We start from the raw sequence: 19,319 nt of genomic DNA, 5'->3' as shown, positions 1-19,319 counted from the left end.
ACAGGACATTCTCCCCAAAATCCACTAAATACACGTTCTTCTCATCAGCACACGGGACATTCTCTAAGATTGACCATATCCTAGGACACAAAGTAAACCTTAAGAAATTTTAAAAAAATAGAAATCATACCATGTATCCTCTCAGATCACAGTGGAATAAAAGTAGAAATCAACCCTAACAGAAACTCACATTTCTACACAAAAACGTGGAAATTAAACAACCTCCTACTAAATGATTACTTCATAAATGAAGAAATCAAGATGGAAATAAAAAAATTCTATGAAGAAAACGACAATGGAGAGACAAGTTATCAAATCCTCTGGGACACAGCTAAAGCAGTTCTGAGAGGAAAGTTTATCTCCATAAATGTATATAACCAAAAGACAAAAAGATCACAAATAGACAATCTAATGAAACAACTCAAAGAGCTGGAAAAAGAAGAACAGACCAACCCCAAACCCAACAGAAGAAGTGAAATCAACAAGATCAAATCCAAACTAAACGAAATTGAAAACAGGGAGGCTATTCAGGAGATTAATAAAACAAAAAGTTGGTTCTTTGAAAAAATAAACAAAATTGACACGCCACTGGCTAAGCTAACGAAAAGCAGAAAAGAGAAATCTCTAACAAGCTCCATCAGGAACAAAAAAGAGCTATCACAACTGATCCCAAAGAGATACAAGATATAATTTATGAGTACTACAAAAATCTTTATTCACACAAATTGGAAAATGTGGAGGAAATGGACAAATTTCTAGAAACACACAGCCTCCCTAGGCTCAACCAGGAAGAAATAGATTCCCTGAACAGACCAATCTCAAGAGATGAAATACAAATGGCAATTAAAAATCTCCCCAAAAAGAAAAGTCCCGGTCCAGATGGCTTCACACTCGAATTTTACCACACTTACAAAGAAGAACTAGTACCTATCTTGCAGAAACTATTCCACAACATGGAGAAGAACGGAAACCTCCCCGACACATTATATGAAGCGAATATTACTCTGATACCAAAACCAGGAAAGGATGGAACAAAAAAAGAAAACTATAGACCAATATCCCTAATGAATATACATGCAAAAATTTTCAACAAAATCTTACCTAACCGAATCCAGACGCTTATCAAAAAAATAATCCATCACGACCAAGTGGGCTTCATCCCAGGAATGCAGGGATGGTTCAACATACGTAAATCTATAAATGCAATTCACCACATAAACAGAAGCAAAAACAAAGACCACATGATTCTTTCAATAGATGCAGAAAAGCCGGGCGCGGTGGCTCACGCCTGTAATCCTAGCTCTCTGGGAGGCTGAGGCGGGCGGATTGCTCGAGGTCGGGAGTTCGAAACCAGCCTGAGCAAGAGCGAGACCCCGTCTCTATTATAAATACAAAGAAATTAATTGGCCAACTAATATATATAGAAAAAATTAGCCGGGCATGGTGGCGCATGCCTGTAGTCCCAGCTACTTGGGGAGGCTGAGGCAGGAGGATCGCTTGAGCCCAGGAGTTTGAGGTTGCTGTGAGCGAGGCTGACGCCATGGCACTCACTCTAGCCTGGACAACAAAGCGAGACTCTGTCTCAAAAAAAAAAAAAAAAATAGATGCAGAAAAAGCTTTTGACAAAATTCAACACCCTTTCATGATACGAACACTTAATAAAATAGGCATAGAAGGGACATACCTAAAAATGATAAAAGCCATATATGACAGACCCATGGCCAACATCATACTGAATGGGGAAAAACTGAAAGCATTTCCACTTAGAACTGGAACCAGACAAGGCTGCCCACTATCTCCACTTCTATTCAACATAGTGCTGGAAGTCCTGGCTACAGCAATCAGACAGGAAAGTGGAATTAAAGGCATCCAAATAGGGGCAGAAGAGATCAAACTTTCACTGTTTGCTGATCATATGATATTATAGTTAGAAAACCCCAAAGATTCAACCAAGAAACTCCTGGAACTGATAAATGAATTTAGTAAAGTCTCAGGATACAAAATCAATACACAGAAATCAGAGGCATTCGTATACGCCAACAACAATCTAATTGAGAATCAAATTAAAGACTCAATACCCTTCACAATAGCAACAGAGAAATTAAAGTACTTAGGAATATACTTAACCAAGGACGTAAAAGACCTCTACACGGAGAACTATGAAACACTGAGGAAGGAAACAGCAGAGGATGTAAAGAGATGGAAATCCATTCCATGCTCATGGATCGGCAGACTCAACATCATTAAAATGTCTACACTACCCAAACTGATCTACAGATTCAATGCAATACCTATTAAAAACCCATCGGCATTCTTCACAGATATAGAAAAAATAATTTTACACTTTGTATGGAACCATAGAAGGCCCCGAATATCAAAAGCAATTCTAGACAACAAAAACAAAATGGGAGGCATTAATATGCCAGATATCAAACTATACTACAAAGCTGTAGTAATTAAATCAATCTGGTATTGGCACAAAAATAGGAATATTGACCAGTGGAACAGATGTGAGAATCCTGATATAAAACCATCCTCATATAGCCATCTAAGCTTTGACAAAGCAGGCAAAAACATACGCTGGGGAAAAGAATCCCTTTTCAATAAATGGTGCTGGAAAAACTGGATAGCCACCTGTAGAAGGCTAAAGCAGGACCCACACCTTTAACCTCTCACAAAAATCAACTCACGCTGGATAACAGACTTAAACCTAAGGTATGAAACTATTAGAATTCTAGAGGAAAAAGTTGGAAACACTCTCTTAGACATTGGCCTAGGCAAAGAGGTTATGAAGAAGTCCCCAAAGGCAATCAAAGCAGCAACGAAAATAAATAAATGGGACATGATCAAACTAAAAAGCTTCTGCACAGCCAAAAAAACAGTCATGAAAGTAAACAGACAACCTACAGAATGGGAGAAAATTTTTGCATCCTACGTATCCGATAAAGGGCTGATAACTAGAATATACTTAGAACTCACGAAAATCAGCTAGAAAAAAAATCAAATAACCCCATTAAAAAGTGGGCAAAGGACTTGAACAGAAACTTTTCTAAAGAAGACAGAAGAATGTCCAACAAACATATGAAAAAATGTTCATCATCTCTAATCATCAGGGAAATGCAAATCAAAACTACAATGAGATATCACTTAACTCCAGTGAGAATGGCCTTTATCAAAAAGTCTCCAAATAACAAATGCTGGCGTGGATGTGGAGAGAGAGGAACACTCCTACACTGCTGGTGAGACTGCAAACTAGTTCAAACTCTGTGGAAAGCAATATGGAGATACCTTAAAGCGATACAAGTGAATCTACCATTTGATCCAGCAATCCCATTGCTGGGCATCTACCCAAATGATCCAGTGACACTCTACAAAAAAGACACCTGCACTCGAATGTTTATAGCTGCACAATTCATAATTGCAAGGCTGTGGAAACAGCCCAAGTGCCCATCAATCCAAGAATGGATTAATAAAATGTGGTATATGTATACCATGGAGTACTATTCAGCTCTAAGAAACAATGGTGATATAGCACATCTTATATTTTCCTGGTTAGAGCTGGAACCCATACTACTAAGTGAAGTACCCCAAGAATAGAAAAACAAGCACCACATATATTCACCAGCAAACTGGTATTAACTGAGTAGCACCTAAGTGGACACATAGGTACTACAGTAATAGGGTATTGGGCAGGGGGGAGGGGGGCACTAATTAAGACTGTGGTTTTGAGGTAAGGATAAACAATCAATAAAATATAACAAAGTCTAAAATAGGCTCAAACATATCTGATGAAAGTTGATTTATGACAAAGGCACCAATGCAATTCAAAAGAATAGTACTGTCAATAAATGAGATTGCCTCATTTTCAAGTATACAAAATAAGAACTTTGAATCTTCTCTTAACACTCAAAAATTAATTCAAGGTGGAAATTCATTCAATACAAAAAATAATAAACTTTCCAAAACAAACACAGAAGAATAAACCTGAAGTAAATAAAGGTGCCTTAAACAGAAAGCAAGAAAGCATTACACATAAAAAAATAAATTCAACTACATCAAAATTAAAAACAAAGAAGTCACGTCCAACATATATAAGAGAAATCCTTATGATGAACTGACAACGTAATTTTTAAACTGGCAAAAACTCTGAACAAGTATTTCACAAAAGAGAATACCAATGGCCAATAATCTAGGTACTCAGTGTCATTATTCATCAAGGAAATGCAAAGTAAAAGCACATGCATAGACAGGTATGGTGGCACCTGCCCGTTGTCCCAGCTAGGGACTCAGGAGGCTGAGGCGGATCACTTAAGCCCAGGGGTTGAAGGAGGCAGTGAGCTATTATCACACCACTGCACTCCAGACTGGGCAACAGAGAGAGACCCCAATTCTTAAAAAAAAGAAAGAAAAGAAAGTCATGTGGGATAATAATGCGCACCATCCAAAAGGCCAAACTTTTTTTTTTAATTAAAATACTAATAAGCCAGCGCAGTGACTCACACCTGTAATCCTAGCACTCTAAGAGGCCAAGGCAGGAGGATTGGTTGAGCTTAAGAGTTCAGACCAGCCTGAGCAAGAACAAGACCCTGTCTCTACTAAAAGTTGAAAAAATTAGTCAGGCGTGGTCGTGTGCACCTGTAGTTCCAGCCACTCAGGAGGCTGAGGCAGGAGGATCGCTTGAGCCCAGGAGTTTTAAGTTGCTGTGAGCTAGGCTGACGCCACAGAACTCACCCATGCAACAGAGTGAGATGCTGTCTAAAAAAAAATAAGAAAAGAATAAAATACTAATGTTAAAAATCCATTGCTGGCCAGAGTATAAAACAGCATAACCACTTTGGAAAATTGTTTGATAATTCCTACTAAACATATCCATGCCATAATCCTACAACTATACACTACCAAATATATGTCCCTCCAAATCAGTCCATATGTACACCAAAAAATATGCACATAAATGTTCATAGAAGGTTTACTTATAATCACCAAAAAATAGAAACAATACAAATACACATGAACTGGGAAATAAATGAATAAATTATGACATATTTAGGCAATGAAAGTCTGTGCATGAAAAAAAGCTAATTATTAATATTAATACAGTAAACATCATGAATAATTTAACAGTAGTGGTACTACATTAAAGAAGCCAGAAGGAAAAAAATCTTGCTCTGTTGTAATATTTAAATGAAGTTCAATAACAGGTGAAATTATTAAGAGAAAGAAGAATGTGTTACATCTGACTGGTGAGAAGTATGAAGAAATCTTATTGAGTACTGAGAAATGCTTTATAACTTAGTGCAGGTGGTGGTTTCACAAAGTATATAGGTCATCAAACAGTATGCTAACATTAGTGCACTTTACGCACTGACTGTGTGTGTATATTAAGCTTCAATTAAAAATAGAAAAAAGGTCAAGAGGAATTTTTATGGAACTTAAGCTGGTTCTACATTTGCCTGCAATAGCTATAACTATGAAAACATGAGAAATGAGGAAATAATATTTCAAATAATAGAGAAAGAAAAATTTTTTTCGAAATCATTTTATGATACTAGTTAACCCCAGACAATCAAAACTATGAGACTTGATACTTGTAATGACAAGACTAAAATTTCCACTTAAAAGAACCAGAAAAGCTGTAAAAAATGTATAAACCAAGTGTTCAAAAGCATTTAATTTCAATCATACAGAAAAAAACATGATAGGCTATGATCCTTGAGAGAAGTAAGTAAGATGAGCTCCATATTCACCTAACCTGTTGACCTGCAAGCGCTTCTCCCCACAGCAAGGCCTATACTCCAAACAGAAAGCAGTCCTATTACTGGGCAGAAGAAGTGGAGGTTACATTTCAAAACTGCCATATGATTGGACCTTAAAGGCAAACTCCCAGAGAAGAAGAAACCATTAGAAGTAAACAAAAATATTTATATAAAAATTAACCTGAAATAACTTTTCAGCCCTAATATCTACATATACAAGATACCTAAGAAATCTATCCAAAAAAGCATAACCAAGAGGAAAATCACTAACTAGAAAGAGACCCCAAAATAACAAAAGTAATGAAACTAGCAGAGAAAAATGTAAAATTACTTTGCATATGTTCGGTTGGCTCAAGGATGGAAAAAAATAATGAAGAAAAAAATGAAAACTGTTAAAAAATCAGTGTGAGTACAGATAAAAAATACACTATCTACAATAAAATAGCATACTAGACATGGCAGAAGAAAAGATCAGTGAACTTGTAGAAATTGCAAGAGAAACTTTCTAAAATTAAGTGAAGAGAAAAAGGAGAAAAGTCTCAGTGAAATGGGAAACAATATAAAGCCATTTAACCTAAGTGTAACTGAAGGCAAAAAAAGGAAAGGAAAACGTAAACAGCAAGGGGAGAGGAATGTTGTATTAGGTTGGTGCAAAAGTAATTGCAGTTTCAGACTGTGAATTTTGTTTTTGGGTTTTTTTTTTCATTTATTTATTTATTTTAGCAGCCCACACAGTTTAGTTAGCAATATAACAGGAGAGAACCTCCATCATGATAGACATAAGGCAGGTACAGGATGGATCTCTGGGGTACATTCTTTATACAGAGCAACAAGTAACTTAAGGTTTCACAACATGTGGCAAGTATGATTTGTTGCACACCAACAGTCATTCATTTCTCATTTCTCTCTATCTAAAAGAGCCCTGATTTTATCAGTGGAGGCAATGTGCTCTACCCAGGCAATGCTAATACTGTTCCCCTCTGCCAAGCTTTCCCAGGCTCCCTTGTGAACCAGTACCTTCTAATGAGATGTTAAGAAGAAACCTGCTGTGAACTTTGGGGAAAGACTTTATTCCCAAATAAAAGATAGACTTGCAAGAAGAAAGCCTTTTGCTTCCTACTTCTAGCCTTTGCCTGGGATTAAAATATCTGGTGCAACAAGCCATATTGTACTCATTGAAGAAACCACCATTAAGGACAAAAAGCAAACATGACAAGGATTCCAGGGAAAGACAGAAAGAACTTGGGTCCTTGATAATATTGTTGAGATAATATGCTACCACTAGATACCTAGCATCTTAAGTGTAATTTAAAAATTGTTCAGTGGCCTCTGAGTTGTTTTCAATAGTTTTCTCTAAGTTGCTTAACCCCAACTTTGGTTCCATGATTTTCATGAACAAGAAAAATCCAGAATGTGGCCAATGTTCAGCAATAAATACCTTCTTAGTTCTAAGATGCTTCCCCTAGACTGTTCATAATACATATGGAGTCAGCCTCGATAATTCCTTTTGTCATGTATTTCATACAGGTACTTTTCCATTTCCATATCCAGGGGAGGACTTTATAAATTCACTCATCACAAAGGACAGTCTTTGTTTATGCAGAGCAAAGTGTAGACAGATGGCATATCTCTGCATGTTTTTATATAAACTATGCATATGTTGCTTAATACAATGTGATTTCTCTGACATTGACCAATTACTAATGTCACAGCCACACTGAGGATGGGCCAGAGTCAATGATGAATAAATGATTACATATGAATATATATATATATAATACCATCACTGATCAATGTGTAAGATGTGGAATTTAGACATAGTTCTTATTAAAATTTACTGGAATATGGCCGGGCGCTGTGGCTCACGCCTGTAATCCTAGCTCTTGGGAGGCCGAGGCGGGCGGATTGCTCAAGGTCAGGAGTTCAAAACCAGCCTGAGCAAGAGCGAGACCCCGTCTCTACTATAAATAGAAAGAAATTAATTGGCCAACTGATATATATATAAAAAATTAGCCGGGCATGGTGGCGCATGCCTGTAGTCCCAGCTACTCGGGAGGCTGAGGCAGAAGGATCACTCAAGCCCAGGAGTCTGAGGTTGCTGTGAGCTAGGCTGACGCCACGGCACTCACTCTAGCCTGGACAACAAAGCGAGACTCTGTCTCAAAAAAAAAAAAAAAAAAAAAATTTACTGGAATAATCTACGATCCAGCTTCAACGAGAACGCTTTCCCACAAAAGTTACCCTTAGAAATACCACTATGCAGCACAAAGTGTGGGGCCTCCCTTCTAGGACTACCTTATCATTCATCAACAATCAGGCTGTGGAACTTTTTAGGAGTGTCAAGATAGTTCAAAACATTGCTTATAGGGAATACGGATTAGTCTAGCTGTAGATCAACAGTCTGGCTTGAATACTGACTAAATTCATGCTGAACAAAATATGTGTAGGCCACAGAAGCAGACCCAATGATTTAAGCAGTACCCCAATGTAGTGACAGTGTGGACAGAGTTAGAAATGAGTTATTTTTTCCATCTTCCTTGGGCTACTAGCACAAAGCCCTCTAGAACTTGATGATTTTGACTGTTGGAAAAGTTATTTGCTTTGGCCAACTTTTTAATTTAAGGTTTTGTCTGTTCTGGTCAAGATTAACTGTAATGCACAGGGTTAAAACCAGCTAGTCTAGAGTCATGTATTCTTTTTCTAACCAGTGGAGGACCCAGAAGAAATGGATGGCAAGCTTTTTCAAAGGTCCACCTGGTGAGATTTTGGGGAGCCCACTCAAGTGGGAAAGACCATGGAAGAACAAGGCTTCTATTCGCAGGATTATCAGGATAACACTCTGGGCAATAATCAGCTCTGTTTATACGGTCTAAGAATATTTGGTAACATTCATTTTCAACAAGTTCAGTTTGGTACAACCAATGGCCTAGTTCTAAACTAGGGAACCACTGTTGTCCACCATCAGGGCAATGTGAATTATCTGAGAACATCTGGATCTAGAAAGACAACACAGGGAGAGGCAATGTCAAAGAGAGACACCACAATAAGCAGTCCTAGTAGAGGTTTGGTTTAGCAATTTCTCAGTTCAACCAACATTACTTGGTGAGGGTTAAATTTGGCTTGCACCTCTGTGCAATTCTTCAAGATTTCGTTGTCTATTTTTCACTCAATTGCAACTCAGGGACCAATACAGTCTATAATGTTATCAGTCACTTATAATGTTATTAGTCACTTACTAGCAGCACGGATCTCAGAATCGCTTCTCAAGAAGAGATGACTCTAGGCTAAATTGGTTATTATTGTATTTTTTGTTATCAGCTGGTGGTGGTGTCACACAGAGGCACTTGGCTTACCCTGCCTTCTTGGTAAGATTATTATGTCTGTTCAGTGAAACAGAGGAGCTGACAGGTCCAGTGGCTCTTTTGTTGGTGTTGGCACTCTTGCCGTTATAATACATGTACTCAAGTCTTAAGGTCTTGGCACTTTACAGCAATGTAGGGGGGTCAGGAAAACCTGGCAGAGGCCTCTTGAGCACAGATCCAATGAAGTCTGTCTTGGGAGGACCTTAATCAGGACCCAGTCACAGAGAAGGAGCTGATGTTGAGTTGGATGGAGGATGTGACAATGCATTACATACAAACTCTATGGAGTTTTAAGACGTAGCCCCATCAATACCAAGGAAGCCTTTCGGGTCTTCCCTCTGCTCCACAACGCCAGGCTGCACCCCTGCTGCAACGCGGCTGAACATCCAGACCGTGAATTTTAAATCATTATATTAATAACTAGGTTCAAACACAATTTTGTTAATCAAAATAAGAACCATTACAATCAACACATTTTTGCCAACGAGAAATAAGTTTGTTTATTTCTGTGGTATAAAAATCCACACTTCATGATTCGATGAGCTCTTGGAAAGCACTTTCTGCATCATGCTGATTGTGGAAGCGTTTTCCCTGCAAAAAATTGTTGAGATGCTTGAAGAAGTGGTAGTTGGCTGGCGAGACGTCAGATGAATATGCTGGACGAGGCGAAACATCGTAGCCCAATTGGTTCAACTTCTGAAGTGTTCGCTGTGCAACATGTGGTTGGTCGAGTGTTGTCATGGAGAAGAACTGGGCCCTTTCTGTTGACCAGCACCAGCTGGCCCAAGTATTGTAGTTTTCGATGCATCTCATTGATTTGCTGAACATACTTCTCAGATGTAATGAATAAAATCACTCAAATTTGCTTTTTGTCTAACATCACTTTCATAGTCCAAAATAAATATAAAATAAACAGCAAGTAATAAATCATTAGCAAAAAACACAATGTGAGAAATGCACATTAAAATGATGTATGACATAAACACATTTATTTAAGAATGTATTCCAATATCAAATGGAAAATTTCAACAATGCTAAAACCGCAATTACTTTTGCACCAACCTAATAGAAAAACAGAAAAAACTTTGAAGAAATAATTGATGAAGTTTCTAAATTTCATCTAACTTTCATGAAAATTATAAACACATTGATCGATAAAACTCAATAAATCCAAAGTAAGAAAAATACAAAATCATACCAAAGCATATCATAATCAGATGGCTAAAAACCACTGATAAAGAGAAAATCTTAATAGCAAACCAAAAAAAAAAAAAAAAAAAGGATATACATTATGCTCGGAGAAATAAATATAGTAAGGCAGAAGAATTAGACTGAGTTCTTTCAAATGCTTTTTAAAACAAGTGTTGAATCAACAAAGAATTCTAAACCAAGCAAAATTTATTTCAAAAAAATTATGAGGCTTCAGGCCTCTTCCACTGATTACAACTAAAAACTCTACAGAAAACAAAACAAAATAAAAACATCAACTACCTGAGAACTCATTTAAAAAATGAGAGTAGGTAGACTGAGGAATAAAGTCAAAAGCTACTGAATGACCAATATAGTGACACTATGCTTCCTTAGTTTTCCCCTTTGTTACTTTCTGGAATTGACCCAAGGACAGACTGAATCGGGATATGAGTAGCAGGTATGGTTAGAGAAACTCTTTTAGAAGTCCAACTTTCTGATCAGAAAATAGAAAAAAATTAACCTTGCATGTGGGGAAAATAGTCCAGAGGTTTTCTCCCCCCACCCCTTTTTTTTCTCTCTTCTAGCCTGGCCCCAGGACAGAACTGGAAGCAGAACTGTAGTATACTGGTGGAGCTTAGGCTTGCATACATGAGAGCTTGAGTGAAATCCCATTCTTCTGAAGAGAGAAACAATAAAGTAGGACCCTGTTACATAAAGACTGTGAGGATAACTCTTGGTATTATTTTCTCTCTCTCTCTTTTCTCATTACTTAGACTTGACAGCTGCCCCATTCAGGAAAAACTATACAGTGCAAGAGTTTTAAAGCTCTTGGAGAATCTCATCTTTCTAGCCCGAGAAAACAACAAAAAAAAGCAGCTTTGGAGAGCCAAGAATTGTGAGCAAAATCCCCAACAAGAAAGAGGTGGGTAAGAGCATAACAACTGCTAAGAAATTGAATTTGATGTTGAAACCATGACCTAAAAATATCCATATGAAACTTCAATCTGAACCCAACCAGGCTGATGCCCCCTAAAACACAACTCAACATTCTCCAGAGAATTTCAGTAGGAGTCAGTCTCACAAATAATGTTCAGAATGTCCACACATAATTCAAAATTCCTAGCTATACCAGTGAAATATGAGTAATTGCCAATAGAAAAGAGATTCAAGAAATGCTAAGTCTGAGATGAAATAGATGTTGGAGTAATCAGACAAACACTTTAGAACACATATTATAAACACGCTCCATTAGATACTGAAACCAATGGTGAGACTGAAATTCTCTTAGGAAAAATGGAAACTGTATAAAAAGACTAGATGAAAATTTTAGAACTGAAAAATGTAGTATCCCAAATAAAAAAATATTTGCTTGGTTCAACAGCATAATGGAGAAGACTGAAGAAAGAGTGAATACTCCAACAGACCAAAAAAAGTACTGAATCTGAAGCACAGATAGTTAAAATTTTTTAAAAGATAGAAAAATCACCTATCAATATCTAACAGAGAATATCAAAACATCTAACATTAATGTTTTGAAGTCTCTGTATGGAAAAAGAAACACTTTGGTATAGGAAAAAAAACGAAGAAACAATTCTGAAAATACTAAAAATTTATAGAAACATATTATGTTTACAGATTTAAGATCAGGAAAAACAAAACAGAATAAAATTTTTAAAACTACAAACTAAAACATCATAATCAAGCTGTTGAAAACCAAATATAAAGGAAGTATCTTGACAACATTCAGGAAAAAATACACTTTATTTCTAGGTACAGGGTCATAAGGATTTCTCATCAGAAACCAGAAGACAGTGGAACAAACTCTCAACCTAGGAATCTGCATCAAGTGAAAATATCCTTCAGAAATGAAGTAAAATAAAGACATATTCAGATAAGAGAAAATTAAAAGAATCTGTCACCAGTAGACAGGCTCTAAAAGAAATGCTAAAGAAAGTTCTTCAAGTAGAAGGAAAAGATACTTAAGGTGAACTGAAACATGGACCTTCTGGTATCAAGGAAGAACAACAGGAATGGTAAAGCAAAAAATAAAAATTAAAAATAATTTAAAAACACCAATAACAATAGCATCGAAGAAAATAGTAAGTACCTATGAACCAGTCTAATAAAGAAAGTAAAAAACCTTGCTATGGTCTAAATGTCTGTGTCCCCCTAAAATTCATATGTTAAAACCTAACGCCCAAGATGATGGTATTAAGAGGTCAGGCCTTTCAGAGGTGATTAGGTCATGAGGGCTGGGATTATTGCCCTTTTTTTTTTTTTTAAAGAGGCCTGATGGAGCCTGTTTGCTTCTTCCACCATATGAGGACAAGTAGAAGATACCATCTATGAGAAACAAGCCCTCACCAGACACTGAATCTGCTGGCTTGATCTTGAACTTCCCAGCCTCCAGATCTATGAGAAATAAGGTTTCTATTTTTCATAAATTACCCAGTCTAAGGTATTTTGTTATAGCAGCCCAAACAGACTAAGACAGACCTCCACACAAAAAACTACAAACAGTGTTAATGTAAGACATAGAACTGTCAAGACAAAAAGGGTAAAGCTGAAAGACTTTTTTTTTTTTTACCAGATATCAAGATTTACTCTAAAATTATAATAACTAAGCCAGTGTGATATTGGTGTAAATCTAGAAAAATGGATCAATGGAGCACAATAAATAATTCAAAAAGCAACCAACTGGCTGACTGCTTTTGTCTGATTCATGACAAAAGACACCACTGAAATTAAGTCAGAAAAAAGATGTTCATTTCAACACATTTCTATATGGAGAAAAATGAATGTTGACCCCAACCTCATATCACACATAAAAATCTATTTTAAATAGTTCATAGACCTAAACATATAACAAAAGATAAACATATTCTTCTAGAAAATACCTTTATAACAGTAGGGTGGGCAAAGATTTCTTAAAAGTACATACATAAAAAAAGAATATTCTGATCTCCCCCAGAAAAATTTAATAAACTGAACTTCACTAAAGCTAAAAATTTCTGTTTACCAAATGATAATATTAAGCATGCAAAAAGACAAGTCAGAGTCTGAAAGAAATTAGAAACATACATCAAATAAATGACTAGTATCCATAATTTATAAAGAATTTCTAAAAGTCAACTTAGAAAAACCAGACAATCCAACATGAGAAAAAGGCAAGACTTAAATGTGCGTATAACAAGAGAGTTATCTCAATGGCCAATGAGAATATGAAACAGCACTAAACATCTTCATCATAGAAACATAAATAAAGCCCACAATGAGATTCTATTACATACATAACAAATTGGACATAAAGAGTGTATTATTGTAGGATTTCATGTATAGCAATAATAGTTACCTTTGGTGGGAAAGATACTGAAAGGCATTCAAGGGAGCTTTCTGAGTTTCAGGAAAAGTTCTATATTTAAATCTGGGTGGTGGTCATATATACACAAGCAAAAATTCACCAAGCTCCACATATAAGATTTGTGATTCTCTGTATATTATACCTCACCATAAAAGTAAATTTTAAAAAATAAATGGGAAGAAACAGACAACAGCATGAGTGGAAAATTATAGGCCAATCTCATTTATTAAACACAAATGCATAAAAATATCCCAAATAAAATAGTGAACAAAATCCATCACTGTATTAAAAAAAAAATCATAACCAAATTGAGTTTGTTCCAGGAATGCAAGAATGGTTTAACAGAAAATTGATTATTATCATTCAACATTAATTATAATTAAAATTAACGAGCAAAAAACATCAGATTGTTGCAACAGATGCAGAAAAATTGATAAAACTAATTCATGATTAGAATGTCTAGCAAGACTTCTGGTTGAGAGTGGTAGACTGAAGACTTACTTACTTCTGCTCTCTCTCACATCTTACCAAAATAACAGTCATGTTTTTAACCATTTTTTCTTATATTGGCAAAAGAAAAAAAATCCCATATGTATTAAATATAAGGTCATTCTCTGCAGAACTATTTCTACTAACTGAAAGGTGAAAACAACCCAGACGTCCATTAAAAAGGAAACAGTTGGATACACTATGCTGCATCCACACAATGGAATAGTCATAGCTATAAAAGAAATGAAGATTTCAATCAATTGTTATAGGGTAGTCTTCAGTATATATTAAGAAGAAGAAAAAAAGCATGGTTTGAGAACAGGCTACCTAACTAAAAAGTATGTAAATACATTCAAAAAATGGGAGGATAACTAAAAATGAATTTAAATACTTACCTATGAAGGAACAGAGACAGGGATGAAAGATTTTGCTGAATGCCTTATATTATAGCTCAAATTTTAGGGTCATGTACATATTTTAAATATTTGTAAAATTAAATTAAAGTGGAAAAAGGGGCAATGCCTAAAAGTCAAAAACCAAATAAAACAAATGATCCTAATTATAAGTTGGTGGCTTACGCACAGAGACAGGAATTACTTCAGACAACAGAAAAGCAAAGTAATATATCCCTAGTTGGATATATCCTAGAGATGAAAGAAAGCAAACTTTTCAGTAATATTGACATTATTATTTTGAAATTATCAAAAGTAGTTTAAGGAAAAAGATTGTTAATGTCACTGAAAACTAAGGTTTCCAGCATAAGAGATACAAATATAAAATCAAAGATATTAAGGAGAAACCCTATTCATTTTGGGGGCGGTGCATGTGTGCATTTAAATAAGGCAGCTAGAATGATAAGATAGACACATGCAGATGGCCTACTGAATCTTGACTATAGCAAGGCATATAACTGAGTCTTTTGTGATACACCTGTGCATATTTTAAAATAAGAATTCAATATTAATATAGTTGAATTTTAAGCTGATTAAATACTGAAGAATGTTAAGTGTCAATTACTGCAAATTAATGTGCCACAGGAAGGAAGTAGCATATGACAGGGCTCTTTTATTCCTTTCTCAATATTTTTATAAAAGACAAATAAAAACATATGACATATTTATAGAATTTATATATAAAAGAAAACTGAAAGGGACACTCAACTGTGAATGACAGAATTCAAGGAGATTTTAATAAGTTGAAAAGAAAACCAAATGAATATGAAGTTCATCAAGAATAAAAATTAAAGCCCCAAATTTATATTCAAAACTCAATTACATATGTACATATGTGGGGAGCACACTGTTTGACAAAAATTCATGTAACAAGATCTAAGATCCACAGTTTACCACAAGCTTAATATAAGCCAAAAATATACCCTTACTGGTAAAAAGCTAATGCAGTCTTAAAATATATGGCATCTGTAACAAAGGAAGTATTTGTTTCCCTATAATCTTAACCAGTTAAATCACATAGGAAACAGTTCATCCATTTCAGGAAAATATAATTCGATATGGAAAGCTTACAAAACTAGGAATTGGCAATGTTTTATCATGTCTGTTTCACTGTCCCCTAACCCCTCCAAAAAATCCTACTATTCCTCCACTGCTACAGATCTTTAAAGAATCTTTCAAATAGCCTGGTCTCTTGATCCCATATCCAAACAAAGAGCTAATATTGACTGTGTAACTTGTAAAGTGACCTCACAGTAGAGTAACACAGTTGTTCTGACATAGAACCATAAAGCTGGCTGCTGCTACATTCAGCCCCAATCCCTTTGTATTATTTATTGATCTACCTCCTTCAAAATTCTATAAACTCTATCTTGATAGGTATTAGCAGAATGCCAATAAGTATTACAGATTTTTAACTAAAAAATGGGGGGAATGAAGAAGTGTTTAATGTAATCACAGAGCTGGAAGAAATCTCATTCAGCTATTCCACCATAAAGAGGAAACTGAGACCAAGAAAGAAGCGATCTGCATAGGACATTAGTCACCGTATTTGAATTAAACTGAAATTTTGTCATAAAACCTACTGTGTCTAATATAGGTACATTAAAAAATGTTCAAAAGCAATGAAATTTTAAAAATGGAAAATCAGAACAATGAGAATAGCTTTCCCCTTATAAAAATATAAGACTGAAAAGATTGGCACAAAAGTCACTAAACATTATGGATTAGAATATAAATTAATAAAACCATTTGGCAAGTAATTTGGGGATCCCTATATTCTTTGGGTAATTCCCTATAAGATAATAGTAAAAAACAAAGAGCAAAACTCATCATAAAGATACTCATCAAAATGAAAAAAAATATAACAAACCCAAGTTCCTATTAATTAAAGTAATAACAAAAATAGGTCCTATTTTATAGGGGGTTATTAAATATATTATGAAGCATAAATAACAGAGAAAACATAAAACACTGTGGTAAGCAAAATTCTAAAGACCCAGTCTCCCCACCCCAAGATTCTCACCGCATGGTTATTCAATCAATCTAGGCACTGCTAAGAGAGTCCGCATATGTAATTAAAATCCCAGGTCATTTGATCTTAAAATGGGCCTAATCTAATCACGTGAGCACTTTAAATTCAGAGTTGTCTCCAGCTGGTAGCAGAAGGGAAAGTTGAAGATTTGAAGCATGAGGCACCACTGCTAGCTTTGAAGACTGAGGGGCAGAGAATGGCCCCCAGTGACAGGCAGCAAGGAAACAGGGACCTCAGAACTGCAACCACAAGGATATGGATTCTGCCCACAGCCTGAATGAGGCAGGAAGGGATTCTTATGCAGAATCTCAGGATGAGAACCCAGCCTAGCCAACACTGATTTCTGCCTTAGGAAATCCTGAGCAGAGAACCCAGTTCAGCCTGCCCAGACTTCTGACATACAGAACTGTGATGAAATAAATGGATATAAAGTCCCAAAGCTTGTGACAACTTCTTATACATAGTCAACAAAAAACAAATACTACCGACATTGACATCTAAGACCCTAGGAATTCCTGAGTAGTCTTAGGCTTTAAATGCTCCTTTTTCTCTCATGCAATTATTAATAACTAACTAATTAAATAACTCTCTCTTCTCAGAACTGTAATGCAAAGCCTCAGTAGCCCTTGCCTTCCAGAACTCCAACGATGCACTGACTTCTGTATCCTCCCAAATCTCCTGCTAAAGCCTCCCTGGAAGGAGTAAACTGCTCCCGTGAAGGCAAACGCTGGAGGAAAGTGCAAATTCCAAAAGTGGGATAGGTAACTGGGGAGAAGTACACAGATCCGAGTGAGTGCAATGTCCAGCTATGCTCTCTCCCTTGCAACTTTGTATTTTAAGTGTGCATTCTACAGTCTGTTCCATTTCCTACTCAGCAGCTCTCAAGACCATCACTCTTTTTCCCATAAGGGGAAAATGTAATTCCTTCCCCTATCCATAGCTATATGTTTTTCCCCATTCCAAGCAGGAACATAGGAGTCCCCAAATTATTTGCCAAAATGGTACTATGTCCACTATTAATTGCTAGTCTTTTCCAGAGATCTCCTTCTTCCAGTAAAACTGCAAATTCCTTTACCTATGATCCCTCCCATAATGTACAACAGGAAATACTCAGTTCTCAGTACTTCAGCACCTTAATTAATAATCAGGTAGAATGCTCATGTTAAATGGAAAAAGCAAGGAAATATAAAATCATATACTGTTCACAATTACTAAAAATATCATATTCCCAGACATGATGGGAAGGGGGAGTATATCACCAAAGCAATATTCTTTGAAACTAACAATTTAGAGAAATTTGTATAAGAAAAACATGCTTATGTGGATGTTTTATTGAAATCTCTCTGCATTGTAAAAAGTCTTGAATATAGTAAAATAATCTCACTACCGTGGGACATAGGATAAGTGATTCTTTTTTTTCTCTTCACTTTCTACATTTTCTGTACAAGCATGTTTTATTTTTATAAAGAAGAGGTGAAAGAGAGAAAGAAAAAGAAAGAGAAAGAAAAGAAACCAAGCAAGCTAGCTTCTTCTTTCTCTGCATATTTCCTTACACCAACCATTTGCAAATCCATAAAAACCTGTAATAAATAAATAAGATTAGTCTGTATAACTACAACATATAAAACTAGGTATTTGTATTTATAGTCAATTTGGGGAAGAAAATAATAAAAATTGCTTCTATGATTAAATGTACCCATGATACAATAGTAAAAAAAATTTTCTGTTAATCACTGAACCAAATTATGAGTTACCTTACATGGAAAGATGAACCACAGCTAGAACCACTGAATGGAGATAGCTCTCAAAACAGCAAAGAAAGGGAGAAACACCCTGACTCCTCCCTTCTTCTTCCTCCCTCCAATCTTTCACTGGTGCCTCCCATTTGCCAAACCAAGCCAGAAGTCTGCAGGCAAAGGAGCCTGAGAAATGTAGTTTGCAGTCATCAACTTTTCCTGTAGAACAGAGCAAGCAGAAGGAAGGCAGATCCCATCCCCATATCCATAACATTCATTTTAATAAGCAATAAATAAGGCCAGGCGTGGTGGCTCACGCCTGTAATCCTAGCACTCTGGGAGGCCGAGGCAGGTGGATTGCTCGAGGTCAGGAGTTCGAAACCAGCCAGAGCAAGAGCGAGACCCCGTCTCTACTATAAATAGAAAGAAATTAATTGGCCAGCTAATATATATAGAAAAAATTAGCCGGGCATGGTGGCGCATGCTTGTAGTCCCAGCTACTCGGGAGGCTGAGGCAGCAGGATTGCTTGAGCCCAGGAGTTTGAGGTTGCTGTGAGCTAGGCTGACTCCAGGGCACTCACTCTAGCCTGGGCAACAAAGCGAGACTCTGTCTCAAAAATAAATAAATAAATAAATGATTACATATATAATACAGGTTTAAATAAACTGCCCTCATACTTCAATATGGCATAGTAGCCAAATAACATACATATGTACATAGATATACACATGACATCAACCAAATAAACACAATTTTACTACTAAATCTGTACTATCAAGAAAGGCAAACTACTAATCAAAATGAGTAGTTAATACTTAAAAACAATAAAAATGGGTATGAAACTGCTATAGAAAATCAACAATAACATCAACAAACAAGCATTCATAAGGAATATCAAAATGTAATCAGTATAAGTATAGACTACTATGAAAGTGGACC

General features: G+C 36.0%; 2 protein-coding genes across 23 annotated transcripts in view; both read right to left on the bottom strand.

Annotated features, from left to right (window-relative positions):
* ARHGAP32 (Rho GTPase activating protein 32) overlaps positions 1-19,319 on the bottom strand; it is a 319,968-nt gene that overhangs the window by 159,464 nt on the left and 141,185 nt on the right. The window lies entirely within an intron of this gene.
* On the bottom strand, positions 3,409-18,841 carry LOC109730693 (torsin-1A-interacting protein 2-like). The gene has a single exon (XM_076002684.1). The coding sequence runs from the start codon at positions 8,744-8,746 to the stop codon at positions 8,402-8,404; it is 345 nt and encodes a 114-aa protein (XP_075858799.1). The 5' UTR covers positions 8,747-18,841; the 3' UTR covers positions 3,409-8,401.

The sequence above is a fragment of the Microcebus murinus genome, chromosome 4 (assembly GCF_040939455.1).
Source record: "Microcebus murinus isolate Inina chromosome 4, M.murinus_Inina_mat1.0, whole genome shotgun sequence".
NCBI classification, from domain to species: Eukaryota; Metazoa; Chordata; class Mammalia; order Primates; family Cheirogaleidae; genus Microcebus; species Microcebus murinus.
Note: the sequence above shows the minus strand (reverse complement) of the source record. Positions and strands in the feature narration are given on the sequence as shown.

What these genes read in the sequence shown, in the direction of transcription:
- LOC109730693 (XM_076002684.1), bottom strand. Translation starts at nt 8,746, where the DNA reads ATGTTCTCAGATAATTCACATTGCCCTGATGGTGGACAACAGTGGTTC.